This window comes from Protopterus annectens, chromosome 2.part0 (genome assembly GCF_019279795.1).
Source record: "Protopterus annectens isolate FY-2018-M chromosome 2.part0, PAN1.0, whole genome shotgun sequence".
NCBI lineage: Eukaryota > Metazoa > Chordata > Ceratodontiformes > Protopteridae > Protopterus > Protopterus annectens.
In genome coordinates, this window is record NC_056728.1 from 436,139,608 (window position 1) to 436,159,361 (window position 19,754).

The 19,754-nt window shown below is 38.2% G+C and overlaps 1 protein-coding gene across 2 annotated transcripts in view; it reads left to right on the forward strand.

Annotated features, from left to right (window-relative positions):
* VPS13A (vacuolar protein sorting 13 homolog A) overlaps positions 1-19,754 on the forward strand; it is a 4,910,496-nt gene that overhangs the window by 4,134,247 nt on the left and 756,495 nt on the right. For both annotated transcript variants that reach the window (XM_044060868.1, XM_044060869.1), the window contains exon 61: positions 137-282. In XM_044060868.1, coding sequence (XP_043916803.1) covers positions 137-282 — 146 coding nt within the window. The remainder of the gene's footprint in view (positions 1-136; positions 283-19,754) is intronic.

Here is a 19,754-nt window from a genome sequence, read left to right on the forward strand (position 1 = left end):
TTTTTTTCTTTGTGGTAACCTGTTAACTGGAAAACAAACATCAGAATTGTATCACATGTTTTATTTCTCTGAGGCATTTTTGTTTGTGCGTGGTACTAATACTGTATTGCCTTTATTTATTTTTTCTTTCTCGCAGCTTCATTTAAGCTTTTCTTTGAGCACTGGTGGTGAAGATGGCAACAAACAAGAGAGAGATCAGGAACTGATACCTATTCAATCACTGAACCTACTGTTGAAGAGTATTGGTGCCACCCTTACAGATGTACAGGATGTTGTTTTTAAGTAAGCTGCCTATTTCTGTCATTAGACAGTTTCTCTCTTTGATGTCTTGCATTATGACTTCTTTTGTAAAAGTTCAAGACCAGCACCCCTTGTTCTAAATTTATTTACTTTGAATTTGTTTACCGAGATAGAGCACTGATCCCAATGGACCTATTTCAGTGTCAGCCAAAGGTAAACACAGTAGACACATGACATTATATACGGAGTGAATGACCAAATGTAATACATACATATGTTGCATACAAAGTGAATGTTGGAGTTGGCTTAAGGGTCAAATGCAGTAGATAAATGACTTTATCTACGGAATGACTGACAAAGCACAATATCTGTGTGAATCACATATATAGTGAAAATCAGAGTTGGCATATTGCAAGAATCACAGTGAAAAGTAAAGTCGGAGTAAGGTATGTAAAGGGAAGAAAGATATGAAGATGCTAAGTTATATGACCAGAGAGATGGCAATTGCATTTTCCTAGAGCCTTGAAATGTGCTTTTATTTCTGATCAGAAAATGGAGTAAGAGGAATGACCTTTATGAAAAGAAGGGAGAGAGTCCCACAGTTTGGGACCAAGGACTTAGAAAGTTTGGTCTGTGCAGTGAAGCCTTATTTGGAGGGAGAAGACATGAATGGTTAAGATGTGTAAGGTTGTGTGTATGTGTATATTTGAATAGTTTGTAGGCTAGATTGGGGGGGGTGTCTTTCTTGATAAGTTTAAATAGTTGAGAGGCACATAGGTCGGCACATTGTTTCACAGGTAGCAAGTTAGCTTTTTCAGTGGTTTTGCAGTGGTGGTAATTTTTTAGGGAGATAGTGCTGAATCTGTATATGGCATTTGAGTTGGACTGAATGGTACATGCATTCCTTTTAAAGGCTGCAGCATTTACAGGGATACAATATTCCAGAGGAACCAGTAAGATACCTTTACCTGTGGCATTTCTGCAGGGTCTGGATAGAAAAGGGGAGAGACTATTAGCTCAGAATAGGAGAGAGTTTGTGTGTCTGTATGTATGTGTCTGTAGTCCAGGTGGAGTTGGCAACTTAGGAAGGGGTCCAACCAAATCCTGCGTATTTCAATGAAGTGACATTTTCAGTAGTGTAATTAAGATGATAGGGGAGTTTTAGAGATCTGGAGACAGAACTGAGCTTTTCTTGGTGCCAAACACATTGGTTTTGTTTTAGAGTTTAAAATTTTATCTTGTAACATCAAGGGGTCACCATGTACAGATAGGCTGGTTACTTTTTAACCAGACTTTTCATAGTTAAAAGTATTTTAGTCACGCTTTTTGCACATACAAGTTATCTTTCAAGTGCTTTTTACTCCAGGGAGACATTTTTGAAATAGTGAAGGAGAATGCCAGAGTACAACACTCCTCCTAAGTTTCAGTCATTATAAAGGCATGATCACCAGAAATGAACTTTCTAATTTCTCTGAACTTTTATGAGTTTATGGGTATTTCGTGGCATTCTGATAAAGTAATAATTTGAATTTGTTTCATGAATTGGTTAGTTGACATATGTCTGTTTTTTGTAATTCTCATCTGTTTTGTTTTCATGACTGTCACTGATTTTGTTTCGTAATTTAGCAGTAACCCATAACTTGGTGTCGATATTGCAGGGTTTAGCCACATGGTTGGTGTGATTTGAAAACAAAGGAAACCATGGGTAAATCTTGCGATGCCCACATGCAGGAGTGGGTTATTGCTATTATACGACATTTGTTTAAGTAAGAAATTACTTACCTTTCTTAAATAATGCGTTTTGTATAATGGCATTTCAGTGTTCTTCCACCTTCTTTTATGCTTTAATGATGTCCTCCTCCTGGGTATGGTACCTACAGCTGCATGGTTGTGCAGTACATCCGTGCAGTGCTAGGGAGCTGCCGTGAAAGAAAGTATATTGACAACAGTTTGCTTCTGTGGTTTTTTTTTTAATTATTTTGTCCTTTTCCAAAATAAAAGCATTACCAGAAGCTCAAAGCACAGGACAAGCACATGAGTATAGTGTGGAACATTCTACTAAAGTCTGGACAGTTAAGAAGTAAAACTGAAATATTACCAGTACTTATTACCTTATAACTTCCAGAGTTTTGCAGAATATCCTTACTTTTATGACTCCTATTTTGCTCTGTCTCCCTTAAAATATGTGAAGGTAGCATATCTTAGTAGAAAGTCCGGCTGCTCAATAATGTTTAAGAGACTGGACTTCCTTCTATTGGGATATGCTCTATTTACCGAGACACACTGATGTGGGTATCCAGTCATTGTGCATAGTTCAGAATAATAATGACCTTTTATTGTAAAATTTTGCTTTGTCATTTTTTTGTGGCAAAACAGTGAGTTATTAAATAATTCTGATAGTGTGGTTTATTTGTTTTGTGTCTTTTTTTACTGGGAAAGTCCACCATTTTCATGGGAGGCCCAGATACAAAAGCTCCATAAAATAAATATTTACAATAAAAAAACAGTAAAAATTAAACATTTTAAACATTACTTTGCAGGTAGTATTGAGAAAAATAGTATGGACATTTATCATATACTTTAGCAATTACATTATTTTATTTAAGTCAAAGACATGTTAACACGTAATAGCTGAAGGTACAAGACCAATGATAATGCACAGAGGTTCAGTATATGTATATTAACAATGCACAGAGGGTCAAGATATGTATATCGACATGAATGCACAGAGGGTCAGTATATGTATATCAACATTAATCCACAGAGGGTCACTATAAGCATGTTAACATTAATGCACAGGGGGTCAGTATATGTATATTAACATTAATGCACAGAGGGTCAGTATATGTATATTAACATTAATGCACAGAGGGTCACTATATGTATATTAACATTAATGCACAGAGGGTCAGTATATGTATATTAACATTAATGCACAGAGGGTCAGTATATGTATATTAACATTAATGCACAGAGGGGCACTATATGTATGTTAACATTAATGCACAGGGGGTCAGTATATGTATATTAACGTTAATGAAGTAGGATGTCACTAGGGCAGGAAGAGAAAATAGAGGAGGAGGAGGGAAGGGTATTAGCAGAAATAAGCAAGAAAAACATAAGTAGCAAAAGTTCTGATAATGGAGAGGTTGAGTTAACTGTAAACAGGTAAGAAGATGAGGTGGGAAAGGAAGGGAGGGATTAGTAGGAGAGAATTATGGATAGAAGTTTGTTGGAGAAACAGTGCTGGGAGTGAAAGAGACAGGGATAAGAAAAGTGAAAGACTCCGGGTTATTGTTAGATTGGCAAAGGAAGAGAAACAGAAATAAAGAAACATAAGTTTAGTTACAGATTTATTGTTATAAAATGCATGTGAATACAGAATTTCTTATTGAGTCAGCCTTCAAGTTTTATACTGTCAAGGTTTAAAAAGTGCTAGTGTGTTTGTCCAGGATTATATGTGATCTTGGTGTTAAGTTAATTTTATTATCTATCTTCACCTGTGGATATAGCCAAGACCTCTGATCTTAAAAAGCAAAAACTTTTCTAGTTAATAGTACTGTGTCACCCCTCTCCAGTTTTTAAAGCCGTTTGTCCTCTGGTAATTTTTTTTGTTGTTGTTTAAAAAGGCTTAATTAATGTTTAACATACATATTTATTATAAAAACTGCTCTTCTAAGAGTTTAATTATTTTTTTCATAGAACCTTTATTAACAACAAACATCAATAAGTCAATGCAGTAAACATCAATATAATTATACCAGTAGATACATAATAGTATTTCACAGCATAACATCCTAGCCAAGGCAGAGTAGGATAAAAACTAACCGGTATATTTCACAGATTACTTACATAAATTCTCCAAAAACTTATATTTGCATCCAGGATGTACAAGCAAAGCCAATTCCTCATTATTGCCATATAATCTTGCTAAGTTATCTTCTGAGCTTGTTTTAGCACTCCTGTCTTACAGGGTTAGGGGCAATATGTAAATGTTCTAATGTGTACTTGTTGAGCCAATTTCTCAGTTATTTGTATGCAGGATGTACAGGCTAAAAAGTGCCAAGGGAATTTAAGGCTAGGCTCATTAAGGTCCTCACAGATCAATAGCCTAGTAAGTACCTAGTAAGTACCTATGAACCTACAATAGGGACCATCTTTGCCACTTAATCTCAGTTGCCTGTTTCATACCATTACTTGCCACAACAAAGTCTAGCTCCTTGATGTTATTCTTTATGTTAACCTCAGAGGTCACCTTGTACATGTTTTCTTAGCCACTAACATTAATAGGCTCAGGAGTTTAGATGCACACCTATCAGTGCTTAGGCCAACATTCAACCAAATTAAAAATTGAGACTAGGTTGACAGTACTGATTTGGAAAGTAGCACTTCACAGATTTCCTGAAAGTTCCTCTTACATATATCAAGAGATGAACGTTTCCAAAAAATGTGCACCCAGTCTTCAAATAGTTCATTTCTTAAAGAAGCTATTTTTGTTTTCTCAAAATGTCTTATCATGCTTAATTGTAATAATTTGTAGTAGATTCCTACAATGACTGTATTCAGAATAGTTGTCACCTTTGTATTCTTTCTAACTACAGAGGAAGCACTCTGTGACTTCCAGGCTGTTTTCAGTGTTAAGTTCGTTCTTTTATTGATGAGCACCCACCATTAGCAGCAGACATAGTGCTTGATATGCCAGTGGTGAATGAGGCCAGTGTCACAGTGTGCCCATCTTCCTAACCAGCTGCGGGGGCCACTCCCCTTTGTTGAGTCTGTTACTGTAGCTGGAAAGTCCTTTCAGGTCCTGTCAAGGTTCATTCAGCTATAGTAGCTGTAGCTTTGACAGCCTGAGTTGGGTGAACCACATTGCAGCATTTCTCTGTCTTTGTCCATGACTACTGTTGATAACCTTACCAAGCATTGCTGTCTGGAACACTCAGTCCATGACACATTAGGAAATGGAAGACACGTCCTAGATGGCTTCCTCTAATCATTCCTGCCTTCCTGCTGTTTGAGTAAGCAGCTTGGTACTTATTCTGTGGCAAGATTTTGCTGATAACACGGAGACCAAAGAAGATAATAAGTGTAATATTTATTGTTACTGCAAACTTTGAAAGGCAATAGATCATCAAGGTAACAATGCACCTACCTATTCCCAATTTGTAGGCTTTTCTTGGACTTTCATTTGACAGTTTGTAACTGCCCTTCCTAGCGTAGTGTTTTCTTCCATTTTTTTAAATGCCTGAAAGAACTGAGATGAGTGGCCCACACCACTGTAAGGTGTTCCACTATTCCCAGTAAGAACAGATCCCAACAGAAGAGAGAGAATACCTGGTACACTTGTGAAGAATTTAGCTGAAGAACTCCATCTTCTGCATAGCAGATGTTTTTGGGTTTCTAGTACTGCAACAGGAATGGACAGAATGGACCTCATTCCTGAGTCAGAATATGATTAAAGTTCAATAAATTAGTATTGCTTCACTCTTTGATATTTCCCAAAAGTGCTCTTCAGCACCCACATCATACCCAGAATTCCATCCTGCTGCAGTTCATAGGTGGTTACGTGTTCTGGTTGCATATTTAAATGCACTTAAATTCTTTTAATGAGCATTGTTGCTGTTGTTAGTACTGGAATTATTTGGGTTGCTTTGTCTCATGTCACCTTAGGGAATTGGAGTTATGAATAGGGGCTGTGCAGCTTTCCTATTTCCGTGCAGTTTGCATTTTTTTTTTATCTAAACCCTAAAACCATTTGTGGTGTCTGTCAGTATTTGCAACCGGTGAATTAACATCAAAGACTCGGTTTATGGATTGTTTAGGTTCATCCTTTGCAGCAATCAGAATTTTTTTTCAGTTATTGCTTGCATGGATAGCTATGTGAATGTGATGCCATGAGCCATGATATAAACCATCAACCATGTAACTGCATTCATCCCCAGCACTAGTCAGTTGCTTTTTGAGCCCTCTAACAGTTCATATTTCATTATTTGTTGCCACTGATAAAAGTTCCTTCATTCATATGTCATGTTCTTCTGAGACCTTAATGATCATTGAAACTCCTGAAACTTTAGTGATCATTGAAACTCCTCACAGTCTTGTACAAGACAACAAAAAGTAGCTTCTTCCAGGACCATTAAGATGGTCCCTCTTGTGGTCCAAGAGGAAGGCCAGAGTTTTATCATCAGGGATACAGTTCAATTGACTGGTTGAAGCCTAACCCTAGTAAAGTTATGTTCCATGTCTTATACTGCCTTCAAGTCTTTGCAGGGGTGGGATTATCCTTAAGATGAATTTGAGCTTATTCTTATCTTCAGTAGTGGCATCGTACCAGAATTCCATGAGAAGCTGTCCTCCAGTTGTTATCCAGAGGGGGATGATGCATTCTGCACTACTTGCACCACCTACTCATTGACTGAATGGTTCAAGTCTGGGCCTATCAAGTCTAATCTCTGGGAGCCGCCCCACAGGTCACCAGTCACTGATCATGGGTGCTCATATCCATGCATCTTTCTAGGACTTGTAAAAATGAATTAAACTGGAACAGCCAACCAAGTAATCGAATAAAATTCAGTTCCAACACAACAATAAGTGAGCATACACCAACATAAAAACAAAAGTATGCTGTAGCCTTCTTCTTCAAAATAATTTATTGGTAAAATCCAAGGTTGAGCACTTTCATCTATTGCTAGACTTCATCAGAACAATGTGTATTACTCTACAGCATCTTTAAATATACAAAAAGAGTGTCACATGCTTTAACCTCATTAATAATTTAAAGTGCTAGTGCATACCAGTATCTATACTCTAAAATCCATACACTTTTAATTAATATTCATTTAAAAACATGGTTCTATACTCCTTACTCACTTTAAAAATAATATTAAAATCCACTGTATGTTGTGATACCTGTTGTACAATAAATAATTTTGCCCTATGTGAAAAATAAAGGTCAAAAGTGAACAGAAATGCAACTATGTACATATGTGTAGCCATAATGCATAACTTGTACATCCATTGAAAAAATGAACTGGACCTAATTCAAATACCTGCCTATTTTCTATCTGCTTCTAAAATAGGTCTAATGGATAGGTATTCGTTTATACCTGGGGGGACAGATGCATTCAACCTTATCTGCCATCTGGCCTCCCTTTCACTCACTACCTTTCTAATGTCCCCACCCCTGGGATTGCACTTAACCAATTCTAATATACCAAATGTGAACCCCAAACATTCTTTATTGGTATTAAGGTGTTTCCAAAGGGCATTCTTCTCATCCCCTTTTTTGATGCTATACTCATGATCATAGATCCTATTTCTCAAGCACCTGGTGGTTTTGCCCACATAAAAACTTGGGCATGTGCTACATTTAGCTAAATACACCAGGTGCTTTGATCTACAGTTCCCTTTTATGAAATTCACCTTGGTCTCATTAATGTCTTGAAGTGTGATAGTTGGAGAATTAATAATGTATGCACACTGCTTACAGGACCCGCATTTCAGTGTTCCCTTTCCACACCCATTGGAATTCTTATTTTTTCTTTCAAATAATTTTTTCATATTTGTGCCATTTCTATATATAAACTCTGGTTTATCCCCCACTAGTGCAGAAATTTTACTATCCGTCTTCATAATATTCCAATACTTCTGCACAATGTTCTTAATCTCACCACTGTGGGGAGCAAATTGCAAAACACAAGCTTTACCATATTTTTCTTTATCAGCCATTGTGGTACCTCTCATTTCACGGCCTTCTTTTTTATTCATATTTTTACTTCCCAATAATGGTTTGTATTTTCTCCCCCATTCACTTTTAACATAAGTGGTGACATCAACTATCAAATGGGTAGGATATCCCCTGTTGCTAAAATACTTCCCAATCTTATCCAATTCACTATCCAGGTCTCTAACATCAGATGTCATCCTAGCCACCCGTATACACTGACCCTTTATAATATTTCTTTTTTGTGTCATAGGGTGGCTGCTACTGTACTCAAGATAGGAGTTACTAAACGTGTCCTTCCTGTATATATTTGACTTAAATTTTCCATCCTTTAATGTTATTTTAGTATCCAAATATGAAATGGTATCTTTGTCAACACTAAAAGTGAACTTCAGATATTCACTACAAGAATTCAAATATGATTTGAAACCATCCAAATCTTTCAAGCTTCCTTTCCAGATGACAAAAATGTCATCCAGAAAACGCAGATAACATCCCATATGTCCATACCAGTCGGACTTAAAAATAAACTCTTCCTCCCAATCCAAAAGAAACAGGTTGGCAAAAATCGGGGCGCACGCGGCGCCCATCGCCACACCTTTCGTTTGCCTATAATACTCTCCCTCAAACATGATGTAGTTGTGTGTGAGTACTATATCCATAAATTCAAGAATTAATAAGAGTTTTCTCCCAAGGTAGGTCACCTTTGTTCTTAATACTTTCTTCAAATCTAGACATTCCTTCAGTTTTTGGGATGCTGGAAAATAAATCAACAACATCAATTGTTATTAGCCATTCTGCTCCACTGGCTAACTCAGGTTGTAATCTACTCAAAAAATCCCATGAATCAATGACTACATGGGAGATGTTTTTGTATAGAGGTTTGAGCCATTTATCTATAACCTTCCCAAAAGGGAAAGTTTTCGATTCGCTCCCAGATATTATAGGTCTAAATGGGGGGGTCTAGGATATCTTTGTGCACCTTTGGAATCCCTACTATTGTGCTAATAATAGGGAATTCCACCTTCAAAAAATTGTACATTTCACCATCAATTCTGTTTTCAACCAACAAATCTTCTAATAAGAGGTCAATCTTATGATATCCTATGTTCACCTCGTTAAGGGATGCAATCTCATAATTACCCGAATTGAGAAGGATACTATTGATTTTGCTTATATAATCTTCTTTATAGTACAAAACAGCTCCCCCACCCTTGTCGGGTTTCATTAATCTAATACTGTTGTCATTCTGTATATCCCTCAAGACTGCAAACTCTTCATTAGTTAGATTAAATTTCATTTTTTTGAATCTATTGTTACTTACAAATTGATATATTTCATCTATTACCAATTTCTCATATAGTCCTAGTAGGTTGTGTAAAGGGGGTGAAAAGCTACTAACCTTTCTAAATTCACTAGATACTTTGTGGGGCTGACCATCAAAAAATATCCCCAAATTCAATTTTCTAATGAATTTTTTAACATCTACCACATAATCCTCTGCTTTAACTCTTTTCTGAGGTATAATTTTCATTCCTTTAGTTAATAAGGTAAACATTTCATTTTTAAGTTCCATATTGGTATAATTATATATAGTGAAGTCTCCCTTTGTGTGAACAATTTGATTAACCCTCACTATATCATGTTCCTTACTTGTGGGAGGGGTACTATTGATTGTAACTAATTCCTGTTGTATTTTCCCCTCTTGAATCCTTCCCCCTTCTGTCTGTATGTGTCCATATCCTCCCACCTCATATCTTCCTCTAAAAAATTGTTGTTATACTGCGGTTTCCCCCTATAAACTTCCTTATTCATTTTGTTTGTCTGATAACCCCTGGTATTTTCTCTATTATTAAATTGTTTGTTACTAGTATAATGGTTGCGTGAAAATCCTTTGTAAGTTGCAGTCTTCTCTTTGTCCCATTGGTATGCGTACCCATTTTTATATTGGTCGAGGTCCCTGTTCAGTTTTTTACACTTTCTTTCAAACTGTTTGACCACAAGCCCCTCAACCCAAGAATACTGAGACTCTAACGATAGTTCATAATCATCATATAACAAATCATTCTGTATAACATTGTCCATTTCTTCAAGTTCAACTATAAGGGTACAAATCCTTTTATCATTACATTTGATAATAAACTTCATGAACGTGAAACCAAATTCATCAAACATCTTATTGCATTCTCCTTTAACTGTTGCATCAATAATAATCCCCATGGGAATTTTAAAAAATCTTAGTCCCATGGGCACAATACCCTTGTCCAAACAGTTCTTTAAATACAAATTATCCAACTGGATACTTTTCAAGGTCTTTAACTTTTTTCCAAAGTCAAATATACAGTCTTTCAATGTTTTTTCTTTTTGCATCTCTTGTTCATTTCTGCTTTCTACACGTTCAGGTCTAAACCCTTTATCAAAACTGAGCTCGTCTACTAAAAAGTTATTGAAATTAAGTTGTCTTTTGTCCTTTCCAATATCTTTTGTAAAATAGCGTTTCACAGTACCTGTGTTTTTATCGTGAGCGACAATAGCATATGTTTTCTTAGGAACGGTGCGTTTCGGCTTAGCGCCTGAAATGTTATAGTCCATCATCGATGCGTTGAGGCTTCCTCCTACCGAACGTCTCCCATCTGTTGTATCTCCCAAACGCGACCTGTTTGGATTAATACATTCCCCAGAAACGCCATTGCCCTCTCCATTAACATGTACATCACCGCCACAACTCCGGTTCAACATGCGTGTTGACGTCACCACCTTCTCCCTATCAGTACCAGCGCTAGGTTGCGTCATCATTTCAAGCAACCTAGTGAGCTCCCCATGACATTTTTGTCATCTGGAAAGGAAGCTTGAAAGATTTGGATGGTTTCAAATCATATTTGAATTCTTGTAGTGAATATCTGAAGTTCACTTTTAGTGTTGACAAAGATACCATTTCATATTTGGATACTAAAATAACATTAAAGGATGGAAAATTTAAGTCAAATATATACAGGAAGGACACGTTTAGTAACTCCTATCTTGAGTACAGTAGCAGCCACCCTATGACACAAAAAAGAAATATTATAAAGGGTCAGTGTATACGGGCGGCTAGGATGACATCTGAAGTTAGAGACCTGGATAGTGAATTGGATAAGATTGGGAAGTATTTTAGCAACAGGGGATATCCTACCCATTTGATAGTTGATGTCACCACTTATGTTAAAAGTGAATGGGGGAGAAAATACAAACCATTATTGGGAAGTAAAAATATGAATAAAAAAGAAGGCCGTGAAATGAGAGGTACCACAATGGCTGATAAAGAAAAATATGGTAAAGCTTGTGTTTTGCAATTTGCTCCCCACAGTGGTGAGATTAAGAACATCGTGCAGAAGTATTGGAATATTATGAAGATGGATAGTAAAATTTCTGCACTAGTGGGGGATAAACCAGAGTTTATATATAGAAATGGCACAAATATGAAAAAATTATTTGAAAGAAAAAATAAGAATTCCAATGGGTGTGGAAAGGGAACACTGAAATGCGGGTCCTGTAAGCAGTGTGCATACATTATTAATTCTCCAACTATCACACTTCAAGACATTAATGAGACCAAGGTGAATTTCATAAAAGGGAACTGTAGATCAAAGCACCTGGTGTATTTAGCTAAATGTAGCACATGCCCAAGTTTTTATGTGGGCAAAATCACCAGGTGCTTGAGAAATAGGATCTATGATCATGAGTATAGCATCAAAAAAGGGGATGAGAAGAATGCCCTTTGGAAACACCTTAATACCAATAAAGAATGTTTGGGGTTCACATTTGGTATATTAGAATTGGTTAAGTGCAATCCCAGGGGTGGGGACATTAGAAAGGTAGTGAGTGAAAGGGAGGCCAGATGGCAGATAAGGTTGAATGCATCTGTCCCCCCAGGTATAAACGAATACCTATCCATTAGACCTATTTTAGAAGCAGATAGAAAATAGGCAGGTATTTGAATTAGGTCCGGTTCATTTTTTCAATGGATGTACAAGTTATGCATTATGGCTACACATATGTACATAGTTGCATTTCTGTTCACTTTTGACCTTTATTTTTCACATAGGGCAAAATTATTTATTGTACAACAGGTATCACAACATACAGTGGATTTTAATATTATTTTTAAAGTGAGTAAGGAGTATAGAACCATGTTTTTAAATGAATATTAATTAAAAGTGTATGGATTTTAGAGTATAGATACTGGTATGCACTAGCACTTTAAATTATTAATGAGGTTAAAGCATGTGACACTCTTTTTGTATATTTAAAGATGCTGTAGAGTAATACACATTGTTCTGATGAAGTCTAGCAATAGATGAAAGCGCTCAACCTTGGATTTTACCAATAAATTATTTTGAAGAAGAAGGCTACAGCATACTTTTGTTTTACTTTCTTCTAGGACTGTTACTCCCACAACAGGATCCAACAGGCTAGTCATTTCTAACCCAGTATGACTATCAGTGTCCCTGTAGCAAGTTATAAGACTTCTGCAAGTACATTTTGCACTCCTTCTTCATTCTCCTCTTCATGGGTATGAGTACAGTCTTTGCATAGTCAACATTACAGGCATTCATGGGGGGGGTCCTTAAACCCTAACTATTCCCCTCCTTGCATGTGCTCTAATACTGCTCAGGTGATAAATGTGTAATAGACTTTGTCAGGGAGACATCTCTTCCTTCTATGAGTGATATAACCCTTCAGAAACACTCCCGTCCAAACCAGCAGACCTTTTCCATCATATGTTGAGTCTCTACTGTGGATCATTAATGGTGTATGCATTTGTGAGACACATCATTCAACTCTTGTCTTCATGGCTGTTGCAGATGTCTTGTGAGGTACATACCAAATGGGGCGTTGTACTCTATAATGGGTCTAATGAGGGATGAGTACAGTGGGACAATGACCTCCTTTTTTCTGAATGAAAAGCCCTTAGTGATGAGGTGTGCCACATAGAAGGATTTCCTGACTGTTGTGGCGATGTGGTTATTGAAGGTGAGACCACTGTACACCTGTGTCCCTAAGTCTCTCATCACACTTTCGGAATTTAGTGTACCTATGTGGTAATTCATGGGTACATGTTTTTTCCCAAAGGGGATAACTATACATTTTGTGGCATTATGCTTGACCCCATGGCTCTGGCACCAAGCATCTGTTTCTGTAAGGCTCTTTTGTAGAATATCCACATCATTTGGGGGTTCAGTAATGGCTCCCAGCAATCATATGCAAACTTTGTGTTAGCCAGAGTCCCTTAGTGTTGGCCTGTACTTCAGAGAAGTAGATGCCAAACAAGAGCAGTCCCAGGACTGAACCCTGAGGTACTCCACCTGTCACTTATCTGGAGCTGTATTTGGAGTTGGGTTGGGTTCTGTCAGTAAGCCAGTTGGCAACCCATCGAGTGACATAGGGATTTATGTCCAGCTTAGTAAGTCTATCTATGATTCCACAGTGGGGGATGGTGTTGAAGTCCTTGGCGAGGTCCAGATAGGCTTTGTGGACCACCTTACCCTTGTCCACAGCTCTGGAGACTGATTTGAAGAAATCATTCAGGTTCAGGAGACAAGATCGGCCCTTCACGAACCCAAACTGGGTGGTGTCCAGTGTTTGAAGGTTGCCAATGTCTTTGTTTATAAGTTCCATGCTAATACGTTCCATGCCCTTTGCAGATCAGGTTCGTCAGATTAATGGGACGGTAGTTCCCAGGATCCAAAGTGGATCCCCCCTTGTGGAGCGGGATAACTGTAGCTGTGCACCACTCAGTGGGCACAAAGCCTGAGGTGTGGCTATGATTAAACATGACACTTGGGTGAGGTGCCAGTTCATTTTGTAGTTTATGTAGTACACAGCCCGGGATGTCATCTGGTCCCATGGATGCTGTGTTCTTAGCTTTGGAGAGTGTGGTTTCTATCTGTGTGGCCGTGATTACCGGAATTTGGCAATCTTTTGGTATTGAGTTGGGCCCTTTAGGGGGTGAGAGGGTGAAGTTGGCACTAAATCAGTCTGCCAGAATATTGGTAATATCCTTGGGATCAGTATATTTAATGGCATTCTGTTGTAGCTCAGAGCAGATCTGAGCATTGCCATTTAGATTCTTGACATAACTATAGAATGCCTTGTGGTTGTCTTTGGAATCTTTGGCAGTTTTGTTTTCGTAACTAGGTTTGGAGGATTTTATGAGGGGTCTCAGATTTTTACTGAGGCTGGTAAGGGAGTTTTTTTCTATCCAAGGATTTTCCTCTTTTTTGCAACAGTTTCTTCCTTCTGTTGTATAGTTTGTTTATGGCAGGGGACCACCAGATTGGCTTCCTTTTTTTGGAGGAGAGCGTCTTGGTTCTATTTGGGATGGCACGATTCTTGCACGAGTGTATGTGCTCGTACAGTGCCTTAGTGTAGGATTCAGCAGTCGAACCTTCAGCTCCCATCTGCATGGGTGCCATGAAGTTTGTCACTTCTGACTTAAGTAGCATGAAGTTGGCTTTGGAGAAGTTTTTTACAGAGGTTTCCTTACTGGAGGGTCGGGGTGGGATGTGAATGTCAAGGGTGATTTGCTTATGGTCAGAGATGACTAATGAAGGGGTGACCACTGGTGTGGAGCATCCATCTCTCATGTTGGTAATGACCAGGTTTAGGATATTGGAGCCCCTGGTGGGACAGTGGATTAGTTGATCCAGGGCATTGGAATTTATGAATTCCAAGAACCGTTGGGAAAAGGTGTTGGTACGCGAGAAGTTTTCCCAGTTAATGGCAGGGTAGTTGAAATCACCCAGTATTAGGGTGTTTGGTGTTATCTTAATATTTTCCAGTATGTTTAGAAAGGTGTAGTGAGAATCTTGGGGCACGGTGGGGGATCTGTAGCAAGCTACAATTTGGATTGCATTCTTACCTAGTGTTAGTTTTACCTGGAGAATTTCATCTGCATTGTGGTGGGCAACTAGCCTGGAGGTGTGGATATCCTTGGTGAATATGGATAATCCTCCACCTTTAGTGTTTCGGTCTTGGTTTGGTGGGCGAAAAGTGTGGTAAGAGTTGTAGCCTGGTATTGCAGGGGTGCTGTCTGGAGTCTTAAACCAGGTGTCAGTTTGCACAGATATCGATGTTCTCCATTTTTAGGAGTGCCTTGAGAAGAGTGCATTTTGAGGTTTAGACTTCTAGCATTGAGTAGCATTACCTCCAGATTTTGCATGCCTGTATCTGTTACTGTGGTGGTTTTGTCTTTTGAACCTTGCCCAAAAAAGGCATTATAGGGGTGGCATGAGCTTTAGCCAGTAACCTGAATCCCAGGGGTGACAGGTGCAGACCATCTCTGGCAAAACATCATGGTTTGTCGATCATGCCGTCCCAGTCAGACAGATACTGGATCCCCTTTAAATGACACCAGAAGCTTAGCCAATTGTTGAAGTCAATCATTTTGTCCTTATACTGTGGTGTCATTCTGGGCGAAGGCAGGATGCTACTCAGGACTAGGGACATAACTGCCTGGGCCATTTGATCCGAGAGCTCTTCCATGTCTCTCTTCATGTAGTCCAGGGAGGTACGTCTCAAGTCATTCAATCCAACATGGACAATGACAGAGTCATATTTGTACTTGTTGTGGAGTGACTTCAGTGCATGCATTATGTGGCAGATCCTGGCACCTGACAGGCAGATGACTGTAATTTTCTCCATGCTCAGCCTGGTGAGTGGGGCATCAGTGTGCCTGATTATAAGGTCACCTATGACTAAAGTGTTGGGAATGTTGTCTTGCCTTATGGGGCTGTTGTGGGGTGGCACACTGGTGTTGTGATCTGTGTGTCACTTTGGTTGTGACTGGTGCTTGTTTGTGTTTCAGCTTCGGAGGTCCTTGTTGCTTGGCAGATTAATGTTAAGGGCCTCCGCATATGTGAGTTTAGTGTTGCTATGTGTGGGTGTTGATGGTGTGGGTTTTGAAGGGCTGTGTGTTGCTTGAGGTGTAATCAGGGTTGCCAGACATCCCTATTTGGGCGGGACTGTCCCGAGATCAGCAGCCTGATCCCGAGTCCCGCCCTGCCGGTTTAAATCCTGGCCAGCCTCCGCTTTGTTTGTTTTTTTTTTTTTGATTGTCCTGTATACCTGGCATACGGGCCAATCAAAAATTGCTAAACACGGAGCTTCTTGTGTTCCACATTAAACACGAGAAGCTCTGTGTTTAGCGATTTTTGATTGGCCCATATGCCGGTGTACGGGCCAATCAAAAATCGCTAAACACGGAGCTACTTGTGTTGAATGAGTAACTGCAATGCATTAAACACTAGAAGCTCCGTGTTTAGTGCAGAGCTACTGAGCTACTGTTATTTAATGCCGTGAGAGACCTTCTTTTTTTTTCTTTTTTCTTTTTTTTTGTCCCTACCTGGGGGGCTGGAAATCTGGCAGCCCTGGGTGTAATGCAGGTGTTAACCTTCTCCTCTTGACTGTCTAGCACAATCTTGGCTGGAGAGAGCTTTGCTTCAAATTTGGCTATGTAAGTGCATCTCTCACAGGTTGTAGTGTTGGGTGGTAGGAGGGGAAGGTTGTCTGTGTACATGAGGCAGTTGCTGCATTGCCCCAGTATGCCCAGATTCACCAGGTGGGCAGGAGAGATCACTGGAAGCTGACACTTGGATATGCCTGTTTAGGTGCTTTTTTTGTAAAGTACAAGAGCTGTTTTCCCTTACCTTTTCAAGGTACTTTGCAGTTATAGGCTGTTTAGTGCCTACGATTAATTTCTTGTTATTAACAAGGAGAGTTGAGTGCTTGTATCAGTTTAAGGCTTCCTAGTGCTTTCCAGCAGGTACTAGAGCAAGTGCTAGTCACAGGGGTTCAGATTTTAGTGCTACTACTGAGAAACCAGCTAGTTCTAAGGGAAAATTTGAAGAGCAAACTTTCTGGCACCTGGAATAGTTTAACCGTAGCCCCGCGGTACTGCATGATGTGAAAAATGCGCAAACACACCTGTTTTTAAGTCAGAAAGTTGAAAGAGATAGAAATCAGCCCAAAATGGCTAATCAAATTACAATTTCAGAGCTAGAAACCACTCTTGTAGTGTTAGATAGGCAGTACAATGCTCACCACTCCCACTGGTAAGCAGTAAGACTTCCCTCTACCACAGCAAGGTCTAGATAGCTCTGAACACAGAAAATAAAATCCTGAAACCAGCAAAGCCTGGGATCTGGACTATACTAGCTAGGAAAGGCGGGAAACGAACAAACAAGATAGTATTTTTTATGTTTTGTTAAAACAGGCTAAACAATGCAATAATACAGTAAATAAACACAGAAAAGGCTAACACACTCGAGCGTGTAGCCGTAAACAGTAAATGCAATTAAAACTCAACAAAATTAGCAATTTAAAACTTTTTGAATGAAGCAAGGCAAGTGCACAACTGAAAAACGATTTAAGAGGCAGTAATATAGTAGAATAAGTGGCTAGTCTACATATACAGAAAAAAAAAAAAATATATATATATATATATATATATACATATATATATATATATATATATATATATATATATATATATATACATATATAGATATATATATATATATATATATATATATATACAGAAAAGCAGCTAAAACATACTAAAACAATTCGGATGCAGTGCAACCTAGAGCACTTGAGTTGTAACAATATTAAGGCAAATGCAGTTTTAATAAATGCACTAAAATATACTCTATATTTCCAAAATGTTTGAGAAGCACAGTCAGAACACAAGGAGATTCAGGCAATTTTTTTGTAAGAAAAGGAGAAAGGAGGAACAGAAAGAAAGAAACTAAGTGGGTTGGCCTTCTCAGATGTTCTCTCAGTATTAGGTAGAATGAACTAATGACACTAGACTGGGAGGAGTGTCCCAGATCAAATTTACAGTAGGGGTGGGCAACTGCAAAGCCAGCAAGTATGTAAGACACCAACAGGGAGGCAGGGTGAGGAACAATACTAAAGCTAGTAGCCTACACTCTTTTAGACAGTAAACACTGCAGAAATGTTTATCACAGCAGTGGGCCACAAAATGAAAGTTTTTAAACAGATAAAGGAGCACAGTGAAATACAGTGAAACTCGCTATAAAGCTTTACAAACAGTGTGACAGTAAAAAAACGTATTTCTCAGGCACTGTAAGGCAGTCAGTTTTAGTTTAACCATGCAGATTAGTTAATAGCAATAAAATGCAGTAAAAAGTATGCAGCAGGCAGTAAAAAGTGCTATATATAAATTGCTAGAAGCAATAACCAGTATAAATAAGCCAAAAAAACAGGATACTTATTGTTATATATCTCAGATTAGAGTTGTAGTCAATGCCTCTCCTCCACTGGCCTCAGTGTGTATAGACCAGTTAAGACTCTGTTTTTACCATTGAGCAGGCAGTACTTGCTTATTGCTGCTTAATTCTTAGTGGGAGCTTGAGCTGAGTGTAGAATCTCACCCTTAGGAACTTTTATTTCAAACCAGTGCCATGTGTGGTATAGGCCTCTATTTATTCTGCACAGATCATGGTCTTCCTGATGTCTGCCACACACCTCTGAGCATTTTCTTTAGCTCTGAGACCTCTGCTGTTTTGTGGTCCTTGTCAATTAGTCACATATGTTCTTGTGCCCCTTCCTTGGTGACTCAGTATTGCTTATGAACTTAAGCACATTTTGATCTCCATCCGCCTTCCCTCACAGGGTGCTTCCTTAAATATGGAGCAGTTGGCCATCCTAGTTAATAACCTGTGACCTTAGAGCCAGCTTTTAAGAATGCTGTGTTGTACTGTGCTCCTCAAGACACTTGTGCCCAATAAAAGTCCTTTTGGTGGTGGAGAGAGATTTACTTAAGCATCTTAAATTCTACTCCTGTGTGATTTTTATGGGGTTCTTATGATCCAGGAGACCACAACCTGTTTCCTTCCATGTGAGAAAGGGTCTAGAGCATTGTCCATCTTTGATAAGAATGTAACAGCTTAAAACCAATATTAATTAAAAAGCAGAGAGAAAATATTTAATTTTACACTTATGCTTTACATATTTTATATTTTAGATAGTTTGGGTATTTTAAATATTTAAGGTACATATATATATATATATATATATATATATATATATATATATATATAATGTATTAAGTGTTATAAATAATTTTTTTATGTAAATAAGTAGTATTTTAATATGTAATTGGAAGGTGTTTCTGTTAGGCTGGCTGAATCGTGTGTTTTAACTGTTTTCCCTATTTAAATGGTTATAGAAGGAATTCAATGTTATGTACCGATGAAGGGTGGTTAACCCGAAAGCTTTGCTCATTAAATTTCTCTTTTTTTGGCGCACAGAAGTGTTTGTATTTGGAGAACTAAACCAGACTTTGTTTGTTTTATCATTTGGATTAGACCAGGTAGTACCATTGTGAATAGGTTTAGAGCAGTGTTAGATCTTATTTCATAACATCTTGATGCAAGTAAAGAAGGATCTGTAAATTGCTCTTTGCTTTTAATGTTAGACTATGTTCATGGGAAGCCTTTGTTTGCCTTATGGTATTTTTTAGTGCCTTGGGATAATCTTTTAATGCTGACCTTGATTTGTGGTGTATAGTTTTGCTACATAATCTAATGAGGTTTTTCGTTTTATTTTAATTTTTATTTAGGCATGTGGAACACCAGGCTAGTTTATTTTTACCCTTCCCATTTTGTATAGTTTTGGTAGGGACTGACAGATTTATACAATGTTCATGGTGAGCCTAGAGTATATTTGTATAACTACGCTGTAGCAGCATTCAAGGGGTAACAGTTATACTTGAACTTTCATATTT